The 21,507-nt window shown below is 50.0% G+C and overlaps 1 protein-coding gene across 1 annotated transcript in view; it reads left to right on the top strand.

Annotated features, from left to right (window-relative positions):
* Positions 1–21,275, top strand: part of AHRR (aryl hydrocarbon receptor repressor) — a 79,007-nt gene extending 57,732 nt beyond the window's left edge. The window contains exons 5-11 of the mRNA XM_028090018.2: positions 3,587–3,676; positions 10,195–10,324; positions 11,710–11,843; positions 15,206–15,405; positions 16,330–16,391; positions 16,552–16,690; positions 17,505–21,275. Coding sequence (XP_027945819.1) covers positions 3,587–3,676; positions 10,195–10,324; positions 11,710–11,843; positions 15,206–15,405; positions 16,330–16,391; positions 16,552–16,690; positions 17,505–18,573 — 1,824 coding nt within the window. The 3' untranslated portion in view covers positions 18,574–21,275. The remainder of the gene's footprint in view (positions 1–3,586; positions 3,677–10,194; positions 10,325–11,709; positions 11,844–15,205; positions 15,406–16,329; positions 16,392–16,551; positions 16,691–17,504) is intronic.
* Positions 21,276–21,507: the final 232 nt, after the last annotated feature.

The raw sequence follows: 21,507 nt of genomic DNA, 5'->3' as shown, positions 1-21,507 counted from the left end.
GTGTTCACTTTTTCCACATAAACAACCAGCTGTCCCAGACACATTAATGCCATGTTGACCCGGTTACCACAGCTTTACGCTAAGTCACGAAGTCAGCGTACGTTCTGAAATTTTGTTCTTCTTTAACGTTGTTGCTTTGGTAAATTGGGCCCTTTGCACATACAAACTTTAGAATCAGTTTGACAATTTCTGCTAAGAGAAGAAACCCCCCTGAGATTGGGATTGGGATTGGGATTGGGACGGCATCGCATCCACAGACTGATTTAGGGAACTGGACTCCACCTACAGGGGGTCTTTCAATCCAAGAACATTGCATATCTCTTGGATTATTTGGGTCCTGCATATCTTTTATTAGATTTACTCCTAGGCATTTTATGTTTTTTGATCTGCAACTGGAGTTTTCTTTGTGGGAAGGTTTAGATTACAAATTCAATTTGTTTGGGGGCGCCTGGGTGGCTCATCGGTTAAGCATCTGACGTCGGCTCTGGTCATGATCCCAGGATCCTGAAGCCTTGCCATCAGATTCCCCGCTCAGCAGGGAGTCTGCTTCTCCCTCTCCTCTGCCCCTCCCCCTGCTCATGCTCTCTCTCTCTTTCTCTCTCAAATAAGTAAATAAAATCTTTAAAAAAAAACAAATTCAGTTTGTTTAACAGATATTGGGCTATTCAGATTTTCTAGTTGCTCCTTTTTTTTTTGAGAGAGAGAGAGAGCGCGCGAGAGAGCACACATGGTGGGGGGGCAGAGGGGGGGAGAGAGAGAGAGAGAGAGAGAGAATCTTAAGCAGGCTCCATGCCCAGTGCAGAGCCCCATGCCGGGCTTGAGCTCATGACCCTGAGATCATGACCTGAGCCAAAATCAAGAATTGGATGCTTAACTGACTGAGCCACCCAGGTGCCCCTTCTATTGTTCTTACATCAGTTTTGTTAGTGTGTTTCAGGGAATTTGTCCATTTCATTTAAATTGCTTAATTTATTGAATTTCATTCTTATTTTCTTACTATCCTTTTAATGTCTTTAGGATCTGTAATGATTTTAAATCTCTGGTGTAATTTGTATTTTTCTTGATCAAAATTGCTAGGGGTTTATCAGTTTATTAATCTTTTCAAAGAACCAAATTGACTTTGTTGCTGATGTTTATTATTTGACAGTTTTAACATCATTGGTTTTTTTCACTTTGTTTTTATTTTTTTTCTTCCACTTACACTGGATTTAATTGGCTCTTTTCCCCTAGTTTCATAAGGAGAAACTGCACACTTTCTTCCTTTCATAGCTCACTGGGACTTAGTACTGTCTTTTCTGCTAATAAGTACTTGGAAGTTACCAGCTCCCTGTGTTCTCATTATGACAAGGGCATAGATTTGTGTAATTTCACACATTCATGTTGTTTTGCATCATTTAGAAGTGAGGGCATTTGGGTTTAAGTGGCTGCCATTTTCCTAGAATGCCTAGAAATCTTCAATATCAGTAATTTAAAAGCTCTTAGAAATTGATATTTATAAAACCCTAACAGAAAAATTAGCACATGATATGCACGGGCAGTTTACCAAAGAAGAACTACAAGTTAACAGTGAATGTCTGAGATCTCATTACTATCAATCCCATTAATAGTCAAAGAAATAAAAATTATAATGTAAAAAATTTATCACTTAAAAAATGGCAAAAATTCGAAAAGAAAGAAGGAAAAAGAAAGGAAGAAAGAAAAAGAAAGAAAGAAAGAAAGAAAGAAAGAAAGAAAGAAAGAAAGAAAGAAAGAAAGAAAGAAAGAAAAGAAAGAAAGAAAGAGAAAGAAAGAAAAAGACAAAGAAAAGGAAAAGGAAAGGGAAATGGAAAGGAAGAAAGAGTATCCCACATGGTCAATAATTAAGGGAAATAAGTATTGTAATACATTGCTAATAACCACAAACTATAGAAGTTAATTTAAAGTCTCTAAATGTCTGTATTTTAAAGACACAAATTATTATGAACTCCACTGTCTGGGTGCCTCCCTCACCTCCAGCTTCTGCACTGACCAAGTAGAGTTACAACCTCTTGCCCCGTGGAGGTGATGCGGAATTGAATGAGCTACTTCATGTAGGGCACTTGACACTCATGAGGACCTACACAGCATGAACTGTCATTTTCTTTATCATAATGATGATGATGGTGAGAAGGAGGAAGAAGATAATAGATGGGTAGATAGATAGATGGAAGAAATGCTCATTGATCATGCAATCCAGTGGCTGTGCTCCCCTATGCACCTTCACTACTGGTGATTCTGGGAAGCCATTGCGGGATGGGGCTAAAAAGCTTGCTTTTCAAATAAAGACTTGAAATCAGGCACAACACAGTCACGTGCCCTAATTTTCTAGAAACACACACACCCAAAAAGTATGGATACAACTGAGATTTAATAATTATAAAAATATGAATAACATACATTAACAAATTTAAAATCAAGAGGAAATGGATGCACTGATAAAAAATATTTTAAGAAGCTATAATTGATATAAGAAAAAAATTAAAAATCTGGATATGCTAACAACCATTACATAAATTGATATGGTGCTAAAATCTGCCCCTTTTCACTTGCCCTCTCCCCAAAATGTGCCCAAGCTGGATGCTCTTGGAAGTGAAACCAAACTTTCAAAGAGCAGATTATCCTTGCCTCAAAAAAGCGGGTTCAGGAAATGGGAAAGAGGGAGAGGGATCTGACTCATTTCTGGTGATCTTGACACCAAAATAAGGAGAGATGCTCATAGACTAGCTTTTCTTTAAATATAGATGAATATCTCCTAAGTGAAATGAGTCAATCCCAAGAACATATTTAAAATTATGATAAGGCGGGGCATCTGGGTGGCTCAGTCGTTGAGGGTCTGCCTTCGGCTCAGGTCATGGTCCCAGGGTCCTGGGATCGAGTCCCGCCTCGGGCTCCCTGCTCTGTGGGGGGCCTGCTTCTCCCTCTCCCTCTCCCGCTGCTTGTGTTCCCTCTCTTGCTGTGTCTCTCTCTGTCAAATAAATAAATAAAATCTTAAAAAAATAAAAAATAAATAAAATTATGATAAGGCTTACCCCATAATACACAAGAATGATTCATCATCAGAAATCTATCACCAAAGTCGCCACATTAATAGACAAATTTTATGTGATTATTTCAGTAGATGTAGGAATAACACTTGATGGAGTTCAATATTTTTTCATGATAAAAACTCTTAGGAAAAGCAGAACATAGGCTGGAAGACAGTGCGTGAACAGAGAAAGTCCACGTAGGTAAAGTAAGGTTCCTGTTATGTCTCAGATACTGGTGGAGTCTCATCTTGTCATGAAGATATTTATATTTTGTAAAACACGAGTTTTATAATCACTAGGAAAAGAAGAACAGTCTTGAGGCTTATAAACGATGAACCAAGTTCCCCTGTCATCTGCTAACTTGGGACCTGTTGCAAAATTGTCATAAATAAATTAAAAGTGGGTGTTTCTGGAGGTTATGGATACAGACTACAAAACAAAAGAAATGGTTGAAAATTCAGCAAAAACAATGCTTGCACTTTCTCATTGTGAGGATTTTGAGAATGTATGCAGGAGCCAATTTGAGTTCTTATCTCTTCTAGTCTCTCGATGGCTTTGCCCTGGTCGTGAGTGCAGAAGGCATGATATTTTATGCTTCAGCAACAATCGTGGACTATCTGGGCTTCCACCAGGTAAAAACAGCTCTTCGACCTGCTATGCAGTGGGTTCCACTGTCTTGCACATGCTTACTGTCTTCCAGCCTTAAACATCTGCAAAATCGGGCTTTTCTTATCACAGAGCTTTTCTCAGGTAAGGATTTTCACACCCCGGCTTTGTCTAGGGTTCCAGGTCGTGCAGAGATGTGACAATGTCCAGGGTGTCACAAGTGTACGGGGCAGTGAATTTTGCTGCCTGTGCCCCCACCACGCATCTCACATTCAGGTGAGGGGCTGGTGAGCACCAGGGCGCCTCTCCTTGCTGTAGCATCACTGTCTGGAACCTCAGATTTGGGGCACATTCAGGAAATAGCGTGTTCTGGAAATGCCCTTATTGATTCACAGATAATTCATTTGGTCCGTTACCCCAGGCCTGCCCAGACTGGATGATTCCAGACATTGGGGCAGGGCTCTGGGGTTGAGACCCATCAAACACTGGGATCCTCCTCCAAGAAAAGGTGCAATAAAACCCCCACCCATGGCCAGGGAGGGCAAAGGAAACTTCTCTGCCTGGCCTCTGGGAAGGGAATGAAGAGAAATCCAAAGCTTGAGCCTGAAGTCCAAATCCAAATTCACACTCTTGCATAGTGCAGGCCCCCTAGTCCAGAGCTAGTGGTGGACAGGTGAGATCTCGGGGCCTCAGGGAGACACAAATGTGACCCTTCAGCAGCAAGGCCACAGCCGTTCTCATAAAGATACCCCCTCTGAAGAGGGGTTCAGCATGCAAAATTATGAACACCCTCCATTCAACATACAAATAGGCGGATTAGAGAGAGAACAAAATACAACTTTGAAAAATGAGGCATACAGTGTGTCTGTCAGTCAGGGTCCTGTTTGGAGGCAGAAATTGTGAAGTGATTTGAGTGGCTTAATATAAAAAATGGATACTAGTATAAAGATCATTAACTAGTAACACAGGAGCACAGAGGGTGGAGCCCTCAGGAGGCTGGGCGCTCCAGCAAGGAGCACATTCTGGAGACACCCTCACTGGTGAGGGTGAGGCCTTGGCCCCTGGGTGATGGAGAGGTCAGTGAGGTGCCCCAGGCCAGGGCTAGCCAGCAGGAAACTGCCCACTGGGATGCTGGCCAGACTTTCGGGGAGGCTACCCATGGTGGGGAGTCCAGGGCTGGGTGTGGCCAGCACTCGACGGGCCCAACCTCCCTCCTACAGTGCTGGGAGTACCTTTGCCAGCAGAGGGGAAATGTGTGCAGGATCCGGGATCAGAGCCAAGTGATGAATGAAGCTTAGAGGCAGTACATGGAGTTAATAACAAAAATCTCACTGGATGGGTGGAAGACCCAGGGCGTGCCCAGAAGCAAAGGGTGGTGGAAGCCAAGATCAGAGAATGTGGGTCCCTGACACATGTGAAAATTCAAGTTGGCCTGAGGCCCCTGAAGCTGATTGGAGCATTTGATCTAATTTCCATGAAAACTGTCATTTTGACTCATTTCCAAAACCTAAGTGGCTGTCACTGTACAGATGGTTCTGAGAAGCAATTCCTCTTACACCCACCTCTGCATTTGCTTTCCTACCGCCTGAACCCAGGACCGAATGGCTGACACACCCTCTCCCGACCAGGCCTCTTCTCTGCCACTGGCTCTTCCACAGGACAGCCTGCGGCGATAGCCAACCACGTGGCCTGGGTCAGCCCCTGCAGCACATGCAGGTGTAGCCCCGGCAAGGACCCCACAGATATGGCCAGCGTGTGGCGAGTAGATGAAGTGTGGTGGGCGTGACCTCCAAGAGGCACTCCTGGGACTGCCCTGTCAGACCAGGGGGTAGAGCCTCAGCTCTGGTCTCTCTGAGCCTCCTTTTCCTCCTCCACATACAGAGCACTGGACAGAGCATTAGCCACCTGGTGCCAGTCAGGGGGAAGCATCCGTACCACCAGCCCTGCTGCAGGGGAGGCTGCCTGTTGGCTGCTCGTGGCAGTGGGTGAGACAAGGCTCCCATCACTGTGTCCCTGGGTCCATCTCCACCTCCTGAAGACATGTGGGGCAGGTGTCAGGAGATTTGAAGTGGTGGGGCATGCATCGCCCACTCCAGACAGATGAGCTCCCGGAGTGGCGGCCTGAGGCCCTTCCTCCCCACTTTAGCCTTCTGCACATGCTCTCAGGGTTGCCGAGCTCTCTGGCCACAGGGCCCCCTCGTGCGACACAGAGCTCAGGGGTCCCTTGATAGCTGCTGCCAGGCTGTGGACATGATGTGATTCCAGCCCCCAAATGATGAATCCTTTTTTTTTTTTTTTGTCTTTTTGATTGCATGTGCAGGGTCAAATCTAGGAAAACAGGGTCTGGTCCGCCTTTTCCATGGTCAGAATTCCCTTCAGTTCCTATCACTGTCTGCTGAATTGCCCTGTGAATTCTCCAGACACATCCAGAGCTGCCTGCCTTCAGCCAGAATCCGGGGGTGGCTTTGGTAATAAATGCAAGTGTCCTGAGGAGCAGCTTTGGTCCCAGGTCTAAACTTACTCCCTGGATTCTCTGTTTTCTTGGAGCTTGGTTATTTTCCACCAAGTGTTAGACGTAAAATAAAGTTTTGCCTTTTATTATGAGGAAATTGTTTCCAAATGCCATTAAATCAGGCATTGCCTCTATGCAAAATATTTCGGGAAAATATTAGAACAGCTTTGTGCTGTTGTGAGCTTCTTGTGCAAAATACTTAACAAAAGTCGGGAACTGATTATTTTAGTATGTTCAGGTTCAGGAGTCTTTGTGATGAACAAGTAGGTTTTAGATGCATATTTTAGTTGCCATCTACATTTATTAATTCAAGAAGTGGTCCATTCCCTCAAAGGCCGGCAGTTGGGGGCAAACTGTCCCCAGGTGAACCAGGGTGAGGGCACTGGAGCAGTTAAGAGTCCCACAGGCTAGGCAACAGCCTAGGTAACACAATTTGCATAAAAAGTAAAGATGACAACTGCTGGAATGAGGTTTGTAAAAGTTAGTTTTATTCCTAACTCCGTAAATGATGGTTTAGAGCTAAAATAAAGGCTTCACTTGATCAGAGCTGTGTTTGTTTTTCCACTATTTGTTTTTTGCCCCACTATTTGAACAATTACTATTGTAATTACTATTACTTGTCACATTTCCCCACCGTTTATTTTTCTTGACCTTGCTTTGTAGGGAGCAGACTCTGGGAGATTAAGGGAGACTAAGGGCAGTCAGTCATGCCACACTAATTATTATACCTTTATTCCCCAAAACTAAAAACTATTCACATCTATATGTCTGTAAATTTGTCTGAGTCAGAAATATCTTTTCCAGTTTTATTATGCCCTCCCCCCAGTTGGTCTGTCTCCTGTTTTGGTTAAACCACAGACCCCCTCTTGCATGTTAATTCCACACATCCCTTCCATTAATTAACTAAGGTGTGGGGAGACATGAACAGGGCATCCAGGGACACCCACCCTTCTGGGATTCTACAAAGTGTGGGGTCACCCATTAAAGCTCACAAGAGAATAACTGAATGACAGTGCCTGTTTATTAAGTCACCATGGGAACTATGATTACCCCATGCTCACAGGTCAGCATGGTCTTTTCCTTTCATCAAAACTATAGAAGGGAAAATGCCATCCATCTACAGCAGGATAGAAGAACACTGAATTCCCAGTAATGAGTCAATCAAGTGGTATGCAGTACCTCACAAGAAAATAGAAAACATTATTTATAGAATTTAAAGAAGAACCAGACAAACAGAAGGATATGCCATATTTGTGAATTGGAGGGCTCCAATTATCATTATAAAGATGTCAGATCATGTTATAGAGGTAATGACATAAAAACCGAGCAGCTTTTTAGGTGGAAATGGACAAGCTTTTGGGAATGCAGAGAGCTGAGACTATCTAGGACCACCCAGAGAGGACAAGGGGGCAAGAGTGGTGATTACTGGGCACTTAAATGCTGGACACAAGACTTCCTGTAAAACCCAGTTGCTGGGACAGTGTGGGATTGGCACAAAGGTTGATGAACAGACTCACGGGACAGAACTGGAAGCTCAGGGCAGAGGCTCAGTGTGCACGGGTGTGGGAGTTATAACAGAGGGGGCCCTGCCTGGTGGTGGGGAAGTGGTGGTCTTGTCAACAAATGGAGTTGGGTGAACTGGATCCACATGGAAGAAAATGAATCCTGACTCTTACCTCACACCATGCACAGTAAATATCAGGTGATGGTAGAAGTTTCTAGGAGCTTCAGGACAGAGTTAGGAGATCGGTGAGGAATAACGAGGGCAACACCCCACCCATGAGGAAAGACTGATGAATCGGCTGCGTTAGATCCACTAAGAGAGCAGGAAGGCAGGCCAGGGAGTGATGATGTTGGCAGCAGAGCCCACCCAGTAGGGGACCCATGTCCAGAGCAGTTGAAGAACAGGAAAATCAGCAATCAAACTGGGGGAAGGACCAAAAAAGGCAACATGTGCACACCCACATGACACGTGTACACATGCACACACTTGCACCCGAAGACCAATAAATATGTGAGAAGATGCACAGTTTCACTGGGCTTTATGACAGGCAGTGAGAAAAAAACCACACTGAGAACCTGTGACACATGAACCACGGCGGCTCAGATAAAGGCGCAGCTGGGAAGGCTACATGCCAGCCAGAATGTAAAGCCACTGGCCCGGCATTCACCGTGGCAGCAGCATACTTGTGCACTCACTCCGGAAAGTTGCTTGGTGTTGTCTACTAAGGCTGGCCCTCTGCCACCCCCGACCCACCCAGGTGTGCACCCAACAGAGATGCACTCAGACACAGTAGTGGCGTGTGGAAGGGGCCAAGTGGGTTAATCAGGTGGAAACACTCACCCTGTGGGCACGAGAAACTGCTGCCACACACACGGCATGGGTGAACGTTACAACTGTGATGTTGAACAAGAGGACAGACATCGAAGAACAGCGTTCCGTTTACAAACATAACCAGCCTACAGCACGCGCCGTCTGCACCATGGCCGCCGCCCTGGAGGGAAGGGGGTTCTGAGGAGCTTTTGTGTCCTGTTTCCTGATCTGAGTGTTGGTTACACTGAGAACTCACTCCTCCAACTGTATGCTTTTGATTTGGGCACTTTTCAGCCTGTATGTCATACTGAATCTCAGTATTATTATTATTAGGAAAGTGTCCCTGTGGGAAGGGCACTCGTGATCATAGGGCCGCCGGGTGAGGTACGAGCAGGTAGGCGAGAGGGGAGCCACCAGGTCTTGAACTGGAGGGAAAGCCTGGTGCGTCCACTTTCACTATGAGTTGGTTTCTGCCCATTGGCCCCAAGTTCATGTCCAGAGCCTCTGACCCTAGACGACAACGACCAAGGACAACAAGCATTCTGACCTCTCTGACCACTTCTTTCTCTGAAAACATAGTCCCTTTGGACTAAGGAATGCGCTGGTGATTGTAGTACCAAGTAGCTTTCAAGTTATGATTATGTCCCTTTTCTACCTTCCTGCAGTTGAATCTTGTTTGACATCTGGGGGTCCCAGTGAACCCTAGGCATGGAGTTTCAGGCAAGAGTACAGCCACTTGAAAACGTGGTAGGTCTCATCCAGTCTGGGTGAATTTACTAGTTACTTTCTTTAAAAGTAACCAATTTCTGGTCTTGATTTTTCAGGAACTTTCCCTCCATCTAATTATTGTAATGATCCTGTTGGGAAATGACACAAACTTAGAAATGGCCCGTTCCAAAGAGATCACTAATGGCACCTGCCAGGTTATTCAGGTGTTGTTGGGCCAGGCTCTCAGTGTGGATAATGGGTGACACTGTTCAGTTAAGGGGAGGTAAGGAGGAGACGTGCACCACCCTCTGAGAACACTTCTGCTGACGATCGCAATAGTCATGTTCCTCGGAAACCGGTCTCTGTAGCTCCCAGTTGTGGCCTCTGCACCCTGAAGTGCAGCTTCTGAGTGTAGACCTGGTGCCTTCGAGGGTCGGCCTCTGTGTTCAGGGCTCAGGTAGGTGGGAGGACAAAGGACCAGGGAGAGGGCGGGAGAGCAGCAGTCCTTGTAGCATTGTAGAAGGAAGCAGCAGCCAGGCCTGGAAGTGCTGGGATGAAGGAAGTCACTGGCCAGGAGGCCTGGCCAGGCTCTCATCTGCTCTGATGCTTCCCAGCTCACCTGGCAGCTCCTGTCTCACCTTGTGACTCTGGTCTCACCTGGCAGTTCCCACCTCACTTCTCAGGGATGCTTTCCTAATAAACTTTTGTGATAGGATGAAAAGTGCCCACATCATAAACACACAGCTTGATGAGCTCTCGAAGTCCTGGAGAAAAGTGAGTATCCTGGACCCAGAAGGTGTTTGGTCTCCAAGCCTCCTGCTCTGTCCCCCGAGAGCACTGCCTGGGTGAGTGGGAGGCTGGGGGCTGGGGGGCCTCGCATGAGTCAAATGCCAAACTCCTGCCTTTCCCATGAGACATCTTTAGAGGGCAGTGAGTGAGACAGGTTTTGCAATTATTAATCACTGGAATAAAAAGCATGCAGATTCACTTAGTTTAAAACAATGTTGCAGACGGATGTGATGCACCAAAACATTTATGACTATATCCACGTGGATGACCGCCAGGACTTCTGCCGGCAGCTTCACTGGGCCATGGACCCTCCCCACGTGGTGTTTGGGCAGCCCCTGCACTCAGAGACAGGTGGGTCTTTGGGTCTTCTGTGGGTCTAACCAAGACTTGGAACGGTTCGTGTAAACATGTGGATGCCTCTGAGAAATTTCCATCATGCTTTCTCATCTGCCTTTGCTTCACATTGAATGCAGTGCCTGACATTTCTCTCCTTCGGGGACCCCCTCCCACACACCCCTCCCCTCTGCAGGGGTCCCCACTCAGCTCTCTGGTTCCTGAGTGCATGTGGCTTGGCTGGAGCATGAGACCACTTCACAAGAAGCTACAGTACTTGTCTCTCATTTTGCAAACTCCCCCTCAAGATGCACATCTTCCAGGAAATTCCTTTGGCCCATATTAGATTTACCTGAAAAAAGGCCTAAAGATTATTGTCTGCTCAGAGACACTGCCCCTTGTGGGCAAGCCCCCCTGCAAAGGGTTTCCTCCAGGTCTACGGCCCCTGCCCCATCAGGACACATGCGGCAAGCACCCATCTCTGTGAGAGGTAGTGGAGCAGATGGGAGGCCAAGGGGAGGGGGTGGTGTCCACTGGGGGGTTCCAGCTCTTCCACACACTTTCCCCAAAGTTGTAAACAATTCAAGAAAAGCTTCTACCACAATCTCAGGTAACAGCATGATTTACCTCGCAAAGCTGAGTGAAAAAGAAAAGCCTGGGTGCCAATATGCAATATCATTTTATAAAGCTCAAAACAAAACTGGACAACAGGGTCACAGTCATACGTGCAGTTGTCCTGAGATGGTATTTTTAAGGGCAGAGAACAACGAAGGCAAAATTTGTCAGAGCAACTATCTCTATCGGGAAGAGGGTGGGCGGGGAGCAGAGGCGGAGGCCAGTGGTACTCAGGGGGACACACACGCATGTGTGTGTGCGTGCAAGGGACGGGGCGGGCATGTGGTGGGGGCATGTGGGGGATGCGGGATGGGTGTGTGTGGCAGGTGTGTGCATGCGGTGGGACAGGGGTGTGTGTGGGCATGTCCGTGGCAGGATATGTGTGCAGGGTGTGTGTGTGCATGATGGGATGTGTGTGTGATGTGAGTGTGGGAGAGGGGTGTGTGGGCTGTGTGTGCACGGTAGGATGCGTGTGGGCTGTGTGCGGGAGGGTGTCCGAGGTGGACTGCGTGGGGCGTGGCAGCGCGCCTCGTGGCGCGCAGAGGCTGGCGGTGTGGGGAGGCGCGCGTGTGTGACCGCGTGTGGCCGTATGCACGCGTGTGTGACTGTGTGCCCACAGGTGTGCCCGTGTGTGACCCTGTGTGGCCGCGGACGCGGCGGGCCGGCGGGCGGGGGCGCACGCCTCCGTGCTGGGCGCTCACCCCTGTGCGCACGCCCCGAGCCCCTCAGAGCACACTCACCGCCTCTCTCTCCGCCGCGCCCCCGCGCCGGTGCCATCGCGGCCGCAGAGGACGCCGTCCTGGGGAGGCTGCTGCGCGCGCAGGAGGGAGGCGCGGGCTCGCCCACGGACTTCTCGGCCTTCCTGACGCGCTGCTTCGTGTGCCGCGTGCGCTGCCTGCTGGACAGCACCTCGGGCTTTCTGGTGAGTGCGCGCCCCCTGGCGGCCAGAGGCGCCCCTCGCGCGGAAGGGTTTTCGGGAGCGAGAGCGGGAGCCGCGCGTGAACGTCGCGCTCGGTTTCGTCTGCTTAGTTGCACCTCCATTAAGACTCTTGGAGAGACGTTTGCCCGGCGCAGCCCGCAGCCTGGCGTGCGCCTCCGCTCCTGCGCAGGCTGTTGGTGTGACCTCTTGTCTTGCCGGCAGACACTTGGGGTTTCCATCTCCCGTCCTCTTAGGGCCCCTGGGAAGAGGCGGCAGGGGCGGACCCCAGCCCACCCAGACCTCAGCGGGCCTCGCATCCCGGGGTGGGGGGGGGGAGGGGTCCGCTCTGCGGCGCCCCCCACCCTCCTGTGCCGCTGCCTGCAGACCAACACCATGACCTCTGACCCCAGGACTCCCAGGCCTTTGTCAGCGGTCGGCCCCTCAGGCTGTGTGCCCTCTTCCCCAGCCCCACCTGGGCTGTGGGCCCCTCCGGAGTCTCTCTCTCACCTTGACCTTGGGGTCCTGCAGGGGGTCCACAGGAGGGATGCGCCCTCAGTGTTGCGCTGGGCGGGGCTGGGGGTCTCGCTCAGCCTGTGTTGGAGGAAAGGCGAGCAGAGGACAGTGGGCATTCCTCTGGGTCGCCTTCCAAGTGGCTCTGAAAACAGGGAGCCCTGGGGAAGCCCCCACAGACCAGTGTGAGCTGGAAGAGGCCCTCACCTGTCAACACGAGCTCTTGGGTGTCCTGCCTGCCTGTCCCATCTCATGCGAGCTCCTCTCCATTTTCTTGATTCATGCTGACCTTTTCCAGCCCAGGGCCTGCTGTGTGCAGCACCATGCAGAACGCAAGACCCAGAGCTTCCCTACTGCTCTTCGAGTGGCTTGCAGGAAATGCACACCCAAGCCCTTCCACATCCAAGTCATCTGAGGGTCCTGGGCTGAGCAGCAGGCTCTCGGAGATCAGAGTCGCGCTGACTGCATAGCCCCACCACAGGCGGGGCGCAGTGGGGAGAGGCCTCATCGGCCCACAGGGTGGGCAGTACTTTCCATTAACCTTCTCCTGCTGGCGGGTCTTTTTTTTTTTAATAAAAACATTGCTCATATGTAACACACATCCAGTCATTTCAGAAGAGTAGAGAACAAAATACAAAAATGTCCTCCTTTGCATACCCAGGCCCCTTTGCAGATATCAGCACCCCAGTACTGTTCTTCCTGAAGCTCTTCTCACCCAGCCTCCCCAACTTTCTGCTCTGCCCTGACCAGTGTGAGAGGGCTGAGCTTGTGGTGGTCTTGTGGACTCTCCCCAGGACTCAGGACCCTCTGTGCCTCCACATGTGCTCCCTGAGCCTCACCTGGCTGACCCCTCTTCAAACTGGAGGTCCTCAGTGGAGACACTGCACTTTCAGAGTCCCATGTCACCCACTCAGGCCATCCAACCTGCCAGGTTGCTCTACATTTGCCCAGAGTGATGGCAGCTTAGGAAATCACTCCAAGCTGCCTCTTGGTGGCATGTGTCATTTATGGCAATATTTTGGCCTCAGCCATCTGGCAGTACAATGGCAGCATCATGTTCCTTGGATTTATTCTACTGATCCAAGGGGACAGTGAAGAAGGTCGCTGGTGGGTGATGGTGGGAATGTCTCTGGACCCAGCTCTGAAGACCCAGGAGGCTCAGCCCTACAGCAGAGGCATCCCACAGCGCATATTTCTGCAGGCCTTTCCATGCACACCAGGACCTTCACAAGAGAAATAGCTTTTTATTTGCATTATAGTCCCAGATCTGCTGCCACTGTGTATACAATGATTGCTCATCTTTTATTTAGGTGATTAGTTGACCATAAAGTCTTTTATTTTGATAATATTTTGTTCTAAATTTTATGGAAACTAATATAGCTATACTATTTATTGGCTTATAAGGAATGTCCACTTTTTAAAATTGGATAACCAATTGCTGGAAATTGGAAATTCTTATTTTCAGATGACATAAAATTGGAGGGATTTTTACTATACAATCAAGCAGAAATTAGAATATAGGTTAAAATGAAATGGTAAAAAACAATGCACTGAATAGAGGAAACAAGCAAAAGAAATTTGTCTGAAAATGTCTGATTACACTAATTCATAAAATTCGTTACTGCACACACTGGAAAGGGCCCAGGCGTTCAAAAGGAATGCACTGGGAACAGGCAAGCGGGCATGACTTACAGCTCTCCTGGCATTCCTCTGTGACTCTGTGGAAGCCACCCTCTTTCCACAGTCAGGTCAAAGTGGTGCTCCTGTCTAGACTGGCTCACTAGCCCATTGTTACATCAGGTATTTAGAGGTCCTGTTGACATTTAGTTGGTAGTTTGAAATCAGCCATGATGGGAATATTTCCACCAAAGAAATTGACAAACATTACAAATCAGGTCTTTTTTTCTCTGGAGAGCTGGATGTTGAACATATCCCAGCACACAGCTACCTTGAATTCTCCACACCAAGAATGTGACTGGCAAGCAGTAGGTGTTTTGCAAATGTTTTTTCATTCAGTAAATCCATACACAAATGGGGAGATGGACAGATGGATGATGGGAGGATGGGGGGATAGACGGGTGGACGGACGGATGGATGGATGAGACGCTGGGTGGACGGACGGATGGATGGATGAGACGCTGGGTGGACGGACGGATGGATGGATGAGACGCTGGGTGGACGGACGGATGGATGGATGAGACGCTGGGTGGACGGATGGATGGATGAAGGGTTGGAGGTTTGGAGGGATAAGGAGAGAGAGGGCCACATTGTGGGGTCATTCTTTCATCAAGGGCAGGAATGCCCTGAAGGCACTTAGTAATTTAGATTAGCTTTTCTACTGTAGAAAGATCTTTTATTTTCTTTTATCACAAACTCCTAAATTACACTATATACTCTAGATAAAATCAGGTTGTCCCTAAGCTTTATCATCGTAAATGAGAAATGATAATTCTGAAATAGAGAGTTAAAGCTGGAACAGCCCTCCGAGATTATCTCCTCCAGCAAATCCTGCCAGGGTGGCTGATGGCTCTGCCACGGGCCAGTGACAGCTCGTGTCCACGCACAGTAGCACTCACTGGGTGAGGGTCCCACGAGTGCACACACGAGCACGTGCTTATCAGTTAAAGGATATGACTGAAACTGCAGAGAAACTGCGCATCGCTCTGAAGGCCCTGGGACGGTCCACACCCCCAGTAGGCCACGCGTGGACGAATTGCTGGTTTGTGTCTCCTTAGTGACTCCGGATAAGATTCTTCTCCACGTTTCTCATCCTGAGAATGTGCGTTCTGCATTCTTGAACGGTGACACTAATTCGTTCTGTGGACACTTCTTCGTTTCTGTCTTTAAAACACCAGACAATGCAATTTCAAGGAAAACTAAAATTCCTGTTTGGACAGAAGAGGAAAGCGCCGTCGGGGACTGTCCTGCCCCCTCGTCTCTCACTGTTCTGCATCGTGGTGCCTGTCCTCCTACCCTCTGTGGCGGAGATGACAATGACGAGCGCGTTTTTGCGGGTGAAGCACAGGATGGACGTCTCAGCCTCTATGGACGCAAAGTGAGTGAGAGTCCTCTTAGAAAGCAGCCACGCCCACTGCTGCTCCCCCATCCCTGCCCCCCGTTCCTCCTCCCCTATCTCTGCTCTTTACAGATATGACCAGAGGATGGGTAGGGACCAGCACTATAGGGAGCTCTGACTCCAAGGCCTGTTGGCCTGCATTGCAGTCCTGACACTGACATCTGCTAGAGAGGTGGCCTAAAGGGAATCACTTAAGCCTTGTTTCTTTCTTTTGAAAATAATGAAATAGTACCTATGAGGATGAGTTTGCTTAGAATTTAAGGTCACAAGCTCTGTGATTTCTATGTGTGTGTGTGCTCGCTGCCCTATGAAGGATGGTTCACTAATTTAGTGTTCTGGGTGAGTTTATGGAATGTAACTAGTGGAAATCACAAAATTCCACTAATTTTGTGATTTCCTAATTTAGTGTTCTGGGTGAGTTTATGGAATGTAACTAGTGGAAATCACAAAATTCCACTAATTTTGTGATTTCCTAATTTAGTGTTCTGGGTGAGTTTATGGAATGTAACTAGTGGAAATCACAAAAATTGACTGTATTTTCACTGTGGGCATCCACAGTGTTCACTAATTTAGTGTTCTGGGTGAGTTTATGGAATGTAACTAGTGGAAATCACAAAAATTGACTGTATTTTCACTGTGGGCATCCAGAAAAAAACAAAAAAACCCAAAACATTTATGTGTATGTCTACTTTCTGAAGCAAATTCATTAACCTTTTATTGGCGTGATAAGTGATGTGAATTGGAGTTTTTAGCATATCTGTAGCTGAGGAAAGACTTACAAGCTGTAGGAAATTAAAAAGCGTCTTCTCTCCTGGGCATGACAGTGACACCAGCTTGGTGTCAGTTCCTACCAAGCAGCACAAACTTACCTACATGTATTTTCCTATTATCTGTTCTTCACAGAGTGAGAGCTGCTGCAAGTCCATGTGAACCAGAATTCCACGGGAAACCCAGTTACTTTGCAGGTACTTTTCCAGATTCACTGTCTCCTGTGTTTTAAAAGGGTGAAATGTATCTATGTCCCTCTGGGGGCTCTCCCTGCCCCAGCGCTGTGCTGCATCCCTCCAAACCCAGGCTGGAGGGTGTGGGCATCTGTGCTGAGCACCCCTCCCTAAATCCTCACAGGGAGGAACAACGGAGAAAACATTCCAGTGCTCAGGACACAAGCGGATGCGGGACGCTGGGCCCGGGTTCCAGCCAGGGCCCAATGTCTGTGCCTCAGAAACGGCCCTGACCTCGTTTCTGACCCTGAGGGGGCCGCAGGGTAAGTGGTGCTCTGGCCCAGCTGGGCCTCAAGGAGGAGAAGAGCCACTGGCTGCCGGTCTGGTGGCCTTGACTGTGACAGGTGAGCCTGGCTCTTAGGGGAACATGAAGGTACACATGGAGCACACCCAAACATGCATCCTACCCCGGGAGTTGTCCTTACACGTCTGGGGTGTGCCCGAGGCTGCCAGGATGCTCCAGCTGAAGCCTGGACCCTGGGTGACCACCCTGTCCTCTGCCCTCACCTGCACTCAGAAACCCTCCCTCTCCCTCCTCCCCCAGGCCCCCACTGCCGGCCCTGACCAGGAGGTCTCCTCTTGGAGGACCGGCCTGGCTGCATGGCAGGGCTCCACCTCATCCTCCTGGGCACTGTCTCCCCCGTCACCTCAAGTGTTGTGGGCGCAGCAGCATGCGTGCCAGTGACAGGCCAGGCTCATAGAAACTGCCGGAAAGGGCATCTATCTGCCTCTGCGTCTGGGGTGGGTGTGTCTGACCCTTGACACCCGGTGTAGGCCTCATGGAGATACACCCCCGCATGTGCCACTCCCTGCACCCCCACCGCACCCCTGGACCTGCAGAGCTCTGCATGGGCATCCAGCAGACCATGGAAGGGTCAGTTACAGGAGAGGAGGATGCTGGCCCCCGGGGTCATAGGGCTGCTGGGGTGTTAAAAATGGAGGTGGCAGGAGCGCATAGCCACACTTGCAAGTTCAGCCAGGATCATGCTAATTTAATGCCCTCCCTTAGAGACCCCACCCAAGGGGGTCAGATGACCAGATCCCTGCTCTGTCTGACAGGCTGTCTCCTCTCTGCAGGGACAGGTCAGGAGACGAGCACGGGAGGGTGCCCAGCGGCTCCTCAGGAGCCAGGGGGCGGAGGGAGATACATGCATACAGTTGCTGCTTTGAGGCACCGGGACCCGTGAAGCACCTGAGCTGGATGACAGGGAAACATGGCCAGGATGGGGGTACCAAGCTGAAGCTGGAGTCCAGCAAGAGTGACCCGTTCTCCATGTGTGCTGTGTCCCTTGGTTCCTGCGTGCCCTGCCCAGGCGTTCAGGGCGCCGTCCACACCAGTGGGGTAACTGCTTTCAGGAATTCACCCAGTTGTCACCCAGGAAGCCATTCTCCCAGTGCCTACACCAGCCGCACCAGCCGCACCAGCAGAGCTTTGCGGGACAGCGATCAGGGCCAGGTGCACCCTCCACCCAGCTGCCCCTTCCCCCAAGGGAGCCTGGACAATGGGCTTCCTCAGCCCAGAGGGCAGCGTCTTACAGCAGTGGGCCATTCCATCGAGGACACCAAGTTTCGAGGTGGGCCAACGCCCTCGGGAGCTCCGTGCAACCCCATCTTGTCACTTGATGTGCCCATCAAGATGGAGAGTGACTCTGGGTCTGAAGATGCAGCAGATGGCTACTCCATGTCCCCAAGTCAGGTGTGGTTGGGAGCCAGTGGTATGACCAAGAGACAGCTGGTCACTTTCCCTACCAGGATGCACCTGAAAACAGAGCCGGAAGCCAGGCACCACCTGTATGCTCCGCACCTGGGGCACAGCTTGCTGGAAGCTCACCCGAGTGGCAGGGCTCCGCTCAGACCTGGCAGGGAGCTGACCCCCTTCCACCCCGCACACTGTGCATGCCTGGAGCGTGTGCATGGCCTTCCTGAGCCAGATCGTCCCCACCACTTCTGTGCACAGGGTCACCAGCCCCCTGCACTGGGCTGTGACTGCAGAGCTCCGGGGACTGCGCCCATCGTCAAACGAGAGCCCCTGGACTCACCGCTATGGGCCAGTCACAGCCAGGGCGGGGTGCCTGGAATGTTCCCCAAAAGTGCCGTGGCAACTCTGATGCCTCCCAAAGCGCCCGAGTGTGCTTTCCTGCCATAAAGTGGGGTGTTTGTAAAAGCCTCTGTCCACACTCAGACTCACCCCTCAGCTGGGACGGCACATGCAGGATCAGAGCCTTTCTTCTGCACTGCTGCATGAGTTCAGTCCCCTGGTAGGAGTGGGCAGCGTGTGCAATGACATATTCCGTATTTTGTGAAGTGTCATGCAAGTTTTTCAATGCAAAGTGGTCTTAAGTCTGTTTAAGTATGACAGTATTTCTCTTTGAAGGATTAAAAGTTTTCAGAAAGTGGCTGGAGTGAGACAAGTCAGCCCGGCAGGGCATCCCCCACTCTGAGAGGCAGTGGGCTCCTGGCCGACTGGCAGTCATGCCATAGTTCCCAGGGGTCCCCACGCCCACTTCCCGGTGGATTGACGCCTCTGTGGAGTGGACTGCAGACAACAGGCACACCCTGCGTGTAAATTAGGGATATAATTCTCTTGAGCCACAGTTGCCATGCCCCCATTCATGGAAGGAATCTGGAAGGTTCTAGGCAAAAAAGGCTCTGTGTGCTGGGTCCTGCCCTCTCTACTATGTGCAGCATATGCTTCTCAACCCCACGGCAGAGTCTGAGGCCATACCCAGGTGCAAATGGATAATGTCCCGTTCCTCCTGGAAGTCTGTCTGGCATTTTTAATGGGCCTCTGAAGGTGGTTCATGCTAATCTGTCTCCAGTACATGGTGGACCTCGAGTTTACAGAGTCTGGGTTTGGAAGCAGAGAAAAGGACAAAATGTAGAGAAAAGAGGTAGGAAGTCAAGTTGTCCGTGGGGGCTGTGTATCGGTTTTCAAATGAGAATTCCAATCACCGCCTAAGGAAGAATTATTAGAGACAAGACGGACAGGAAATGTTTCCTAGAAAAACTGTAAAGGTCATACACTCTGACCATAGAAGACCTGGATGTGAAGGCATAACTCAGAACGTGGAAGTCTCCCACAATCACCGCCAGAGATGGACCCCCTGCCCTGCGCTAGTGCACTTGGTGTGGGGTGTGCCGTCAGGTGTGAAGGCCACCACCAAGCCCGCCTGTCCCGTGGTGGACCTGCTCCTGCTCCTGCTCCTCACGGACAAGAGCATCTGTCCCTAAAGTCACCTCCACCCGGGAGTCTCGGGAGGTGGCAGGAGCCCCCAGGGAAGGACTTGCTGCTCCACCATTGGTACGTTCTGCTCTCCAGTGTGGGGCCTGTCTCTCCATCATATGTGGCTTTGGGGTGTCAGTCTTCAGCTGAGTTCATGCACATTCACCTTGTCAGAATTTGGGGTTCGGCCGGTAGGACTCGGTCTTCTGGACACTTGGGCACACGCTGGGGTGCCCCTGCACAGGTTGCCAGCCTTGTGGAAGGGTCCCCCTTGCGGGATGGCAGGAGCTGAAGGCCTCCTCCTCGCACTGACCGAGAAGGCCACCCATTGGAGCCCAGGTTGGGAGCGGTCAGTGTGTGGTCCCCTGGGGCCAGCCCAGCAGCCTCTCCCCCAGTCACCTCACTGAGGCCCTGCGAAGGGTGACATTGGTGCTGCAGTAACCCCACTTCGCTGCCAGAGTCTCCCCCATCTGTTATGATGGTGGTACAACCCCCTGAGACGCCTGCTGGGGCCCTCCGACTAGCCCTGGGCCCTCCTCACACGGTTCTCAGGCTGAGCACAGCACCCCTCTGCTGCCTGAGACATGGAGTGGAATCTCAGAATCCTCCTCCTCCTTCCTGGCCAAACCCGGCGCCCAGGTCCCACATGTGATGGCGCACCTCCCTGGGGTCCCCATCTGTGAGGGCACCGACCCTCTCACTTCATCCATGGAGAAGCCACACACCGGGCCCAGGCTGGCTGCAGGACCATGTCCTGAGATGCCCTGGGGCTCCCCCAAGAGTGATGCCTGCCCTTCCCCACCTCAGGGCGCAGCAGACAGGGAGTACTACATGCATGTAACGTGCAACCCGGAAAAACACAGGACGGGAAAGGAGGAATTCAGACATCATTGCGTGTTTGCACACTGTAGCCCGGCTGCAGTGTAACCAAAGAAGAGCTCCAGACAAGAGCCTCAGGGAGCAGCCGTTCTGAAGCACACAGTTGTCACTGCTCACGAGGACCATGGCACCATGCCGCCCCCTCCCCACAGGCGGCCAGATGCGCACTTGGCAGGTGGACAGGTCCTGCTTTGCTGACAGAGAATTCAACACCTGGAAGTCAGCTCTGTGGGTCTTGTGTTCTGGAGATGCCCATCATCCGCCTGGGCCCCTTGAACACTCCAGGTCAACACCAGCAGAATGTCCTTGAGTCTGTACATGCCCCTCCTAAAAAGGATTGTGTGGGAAGATGATGGAATGTAGAGGGTGCTGATGTAGTCACTTCCGCTTTAAAATGTCATTATCAGTACTAATTATAGGCTTGTATTCTTTTGTTGTCTCATAGCTTTTGCTTATATAGCTAAAAAACATTAAAATCAAATGTAATGTGGGAATGGTTGGTCGGGAGGAGATGAACACAAGTTACATTTTATATTTTTACAGCTTCTACTGGAGGAAAAAAGTTTTGGACATCTAGACTGACTTGTTGACTTTTTAAAAATGAATATATTTTAATGAAACTTTTAATACCGTTTTCTCAGTGCCTTTAGAAAGAGCCTTCACATATATTTCTGATACTGTGGTTTGTATTAAATATGCAATATCGATATAAAATAAATCACATCTTAAATCATGTTTACCATAAACAGAAATGTCTATTTGATTTTCCAAATGAAGTAACTGCATTTCCTTTGGTGTGTGTTTCTAGTCCTTTACTACTGGATAGAAGGCAAGAATAAAAGGGAAAATAAACATGCTGGCACCAAAAGTTGCAAGGAGGAGGCTGAGTGCTTGCCATGGGCTCGCTGGGCGCTTCCTCCTCACCCGCCAGTCCCTCTCCTCCTCATGTTGAGGGTTGGGGGACCTTCCAGGTGCCAT

The sequence above is a fragment of the Eumetopias jubatus genome, unplaced genomic scaffold (genome assembly GCF_037043125.1).
Source record: "Eumetopias jubatus isolate StellerSeaLion01/CBP00866 unplaced genomic scaffold, mEumJub1_p1.0 scaffold_5, whole genome shotgun sequence".
Classification (NCBI taxonomy): domain Eukaryota; kingdom Metazoa; phylum Chordata; class Mammalia; order Carnivora; family Otariidae; genus Eumetopias; species Eumetopias jubatus.
This window is presented reverse-complemented; position numbering and strand designations above follow the sequence as displayed.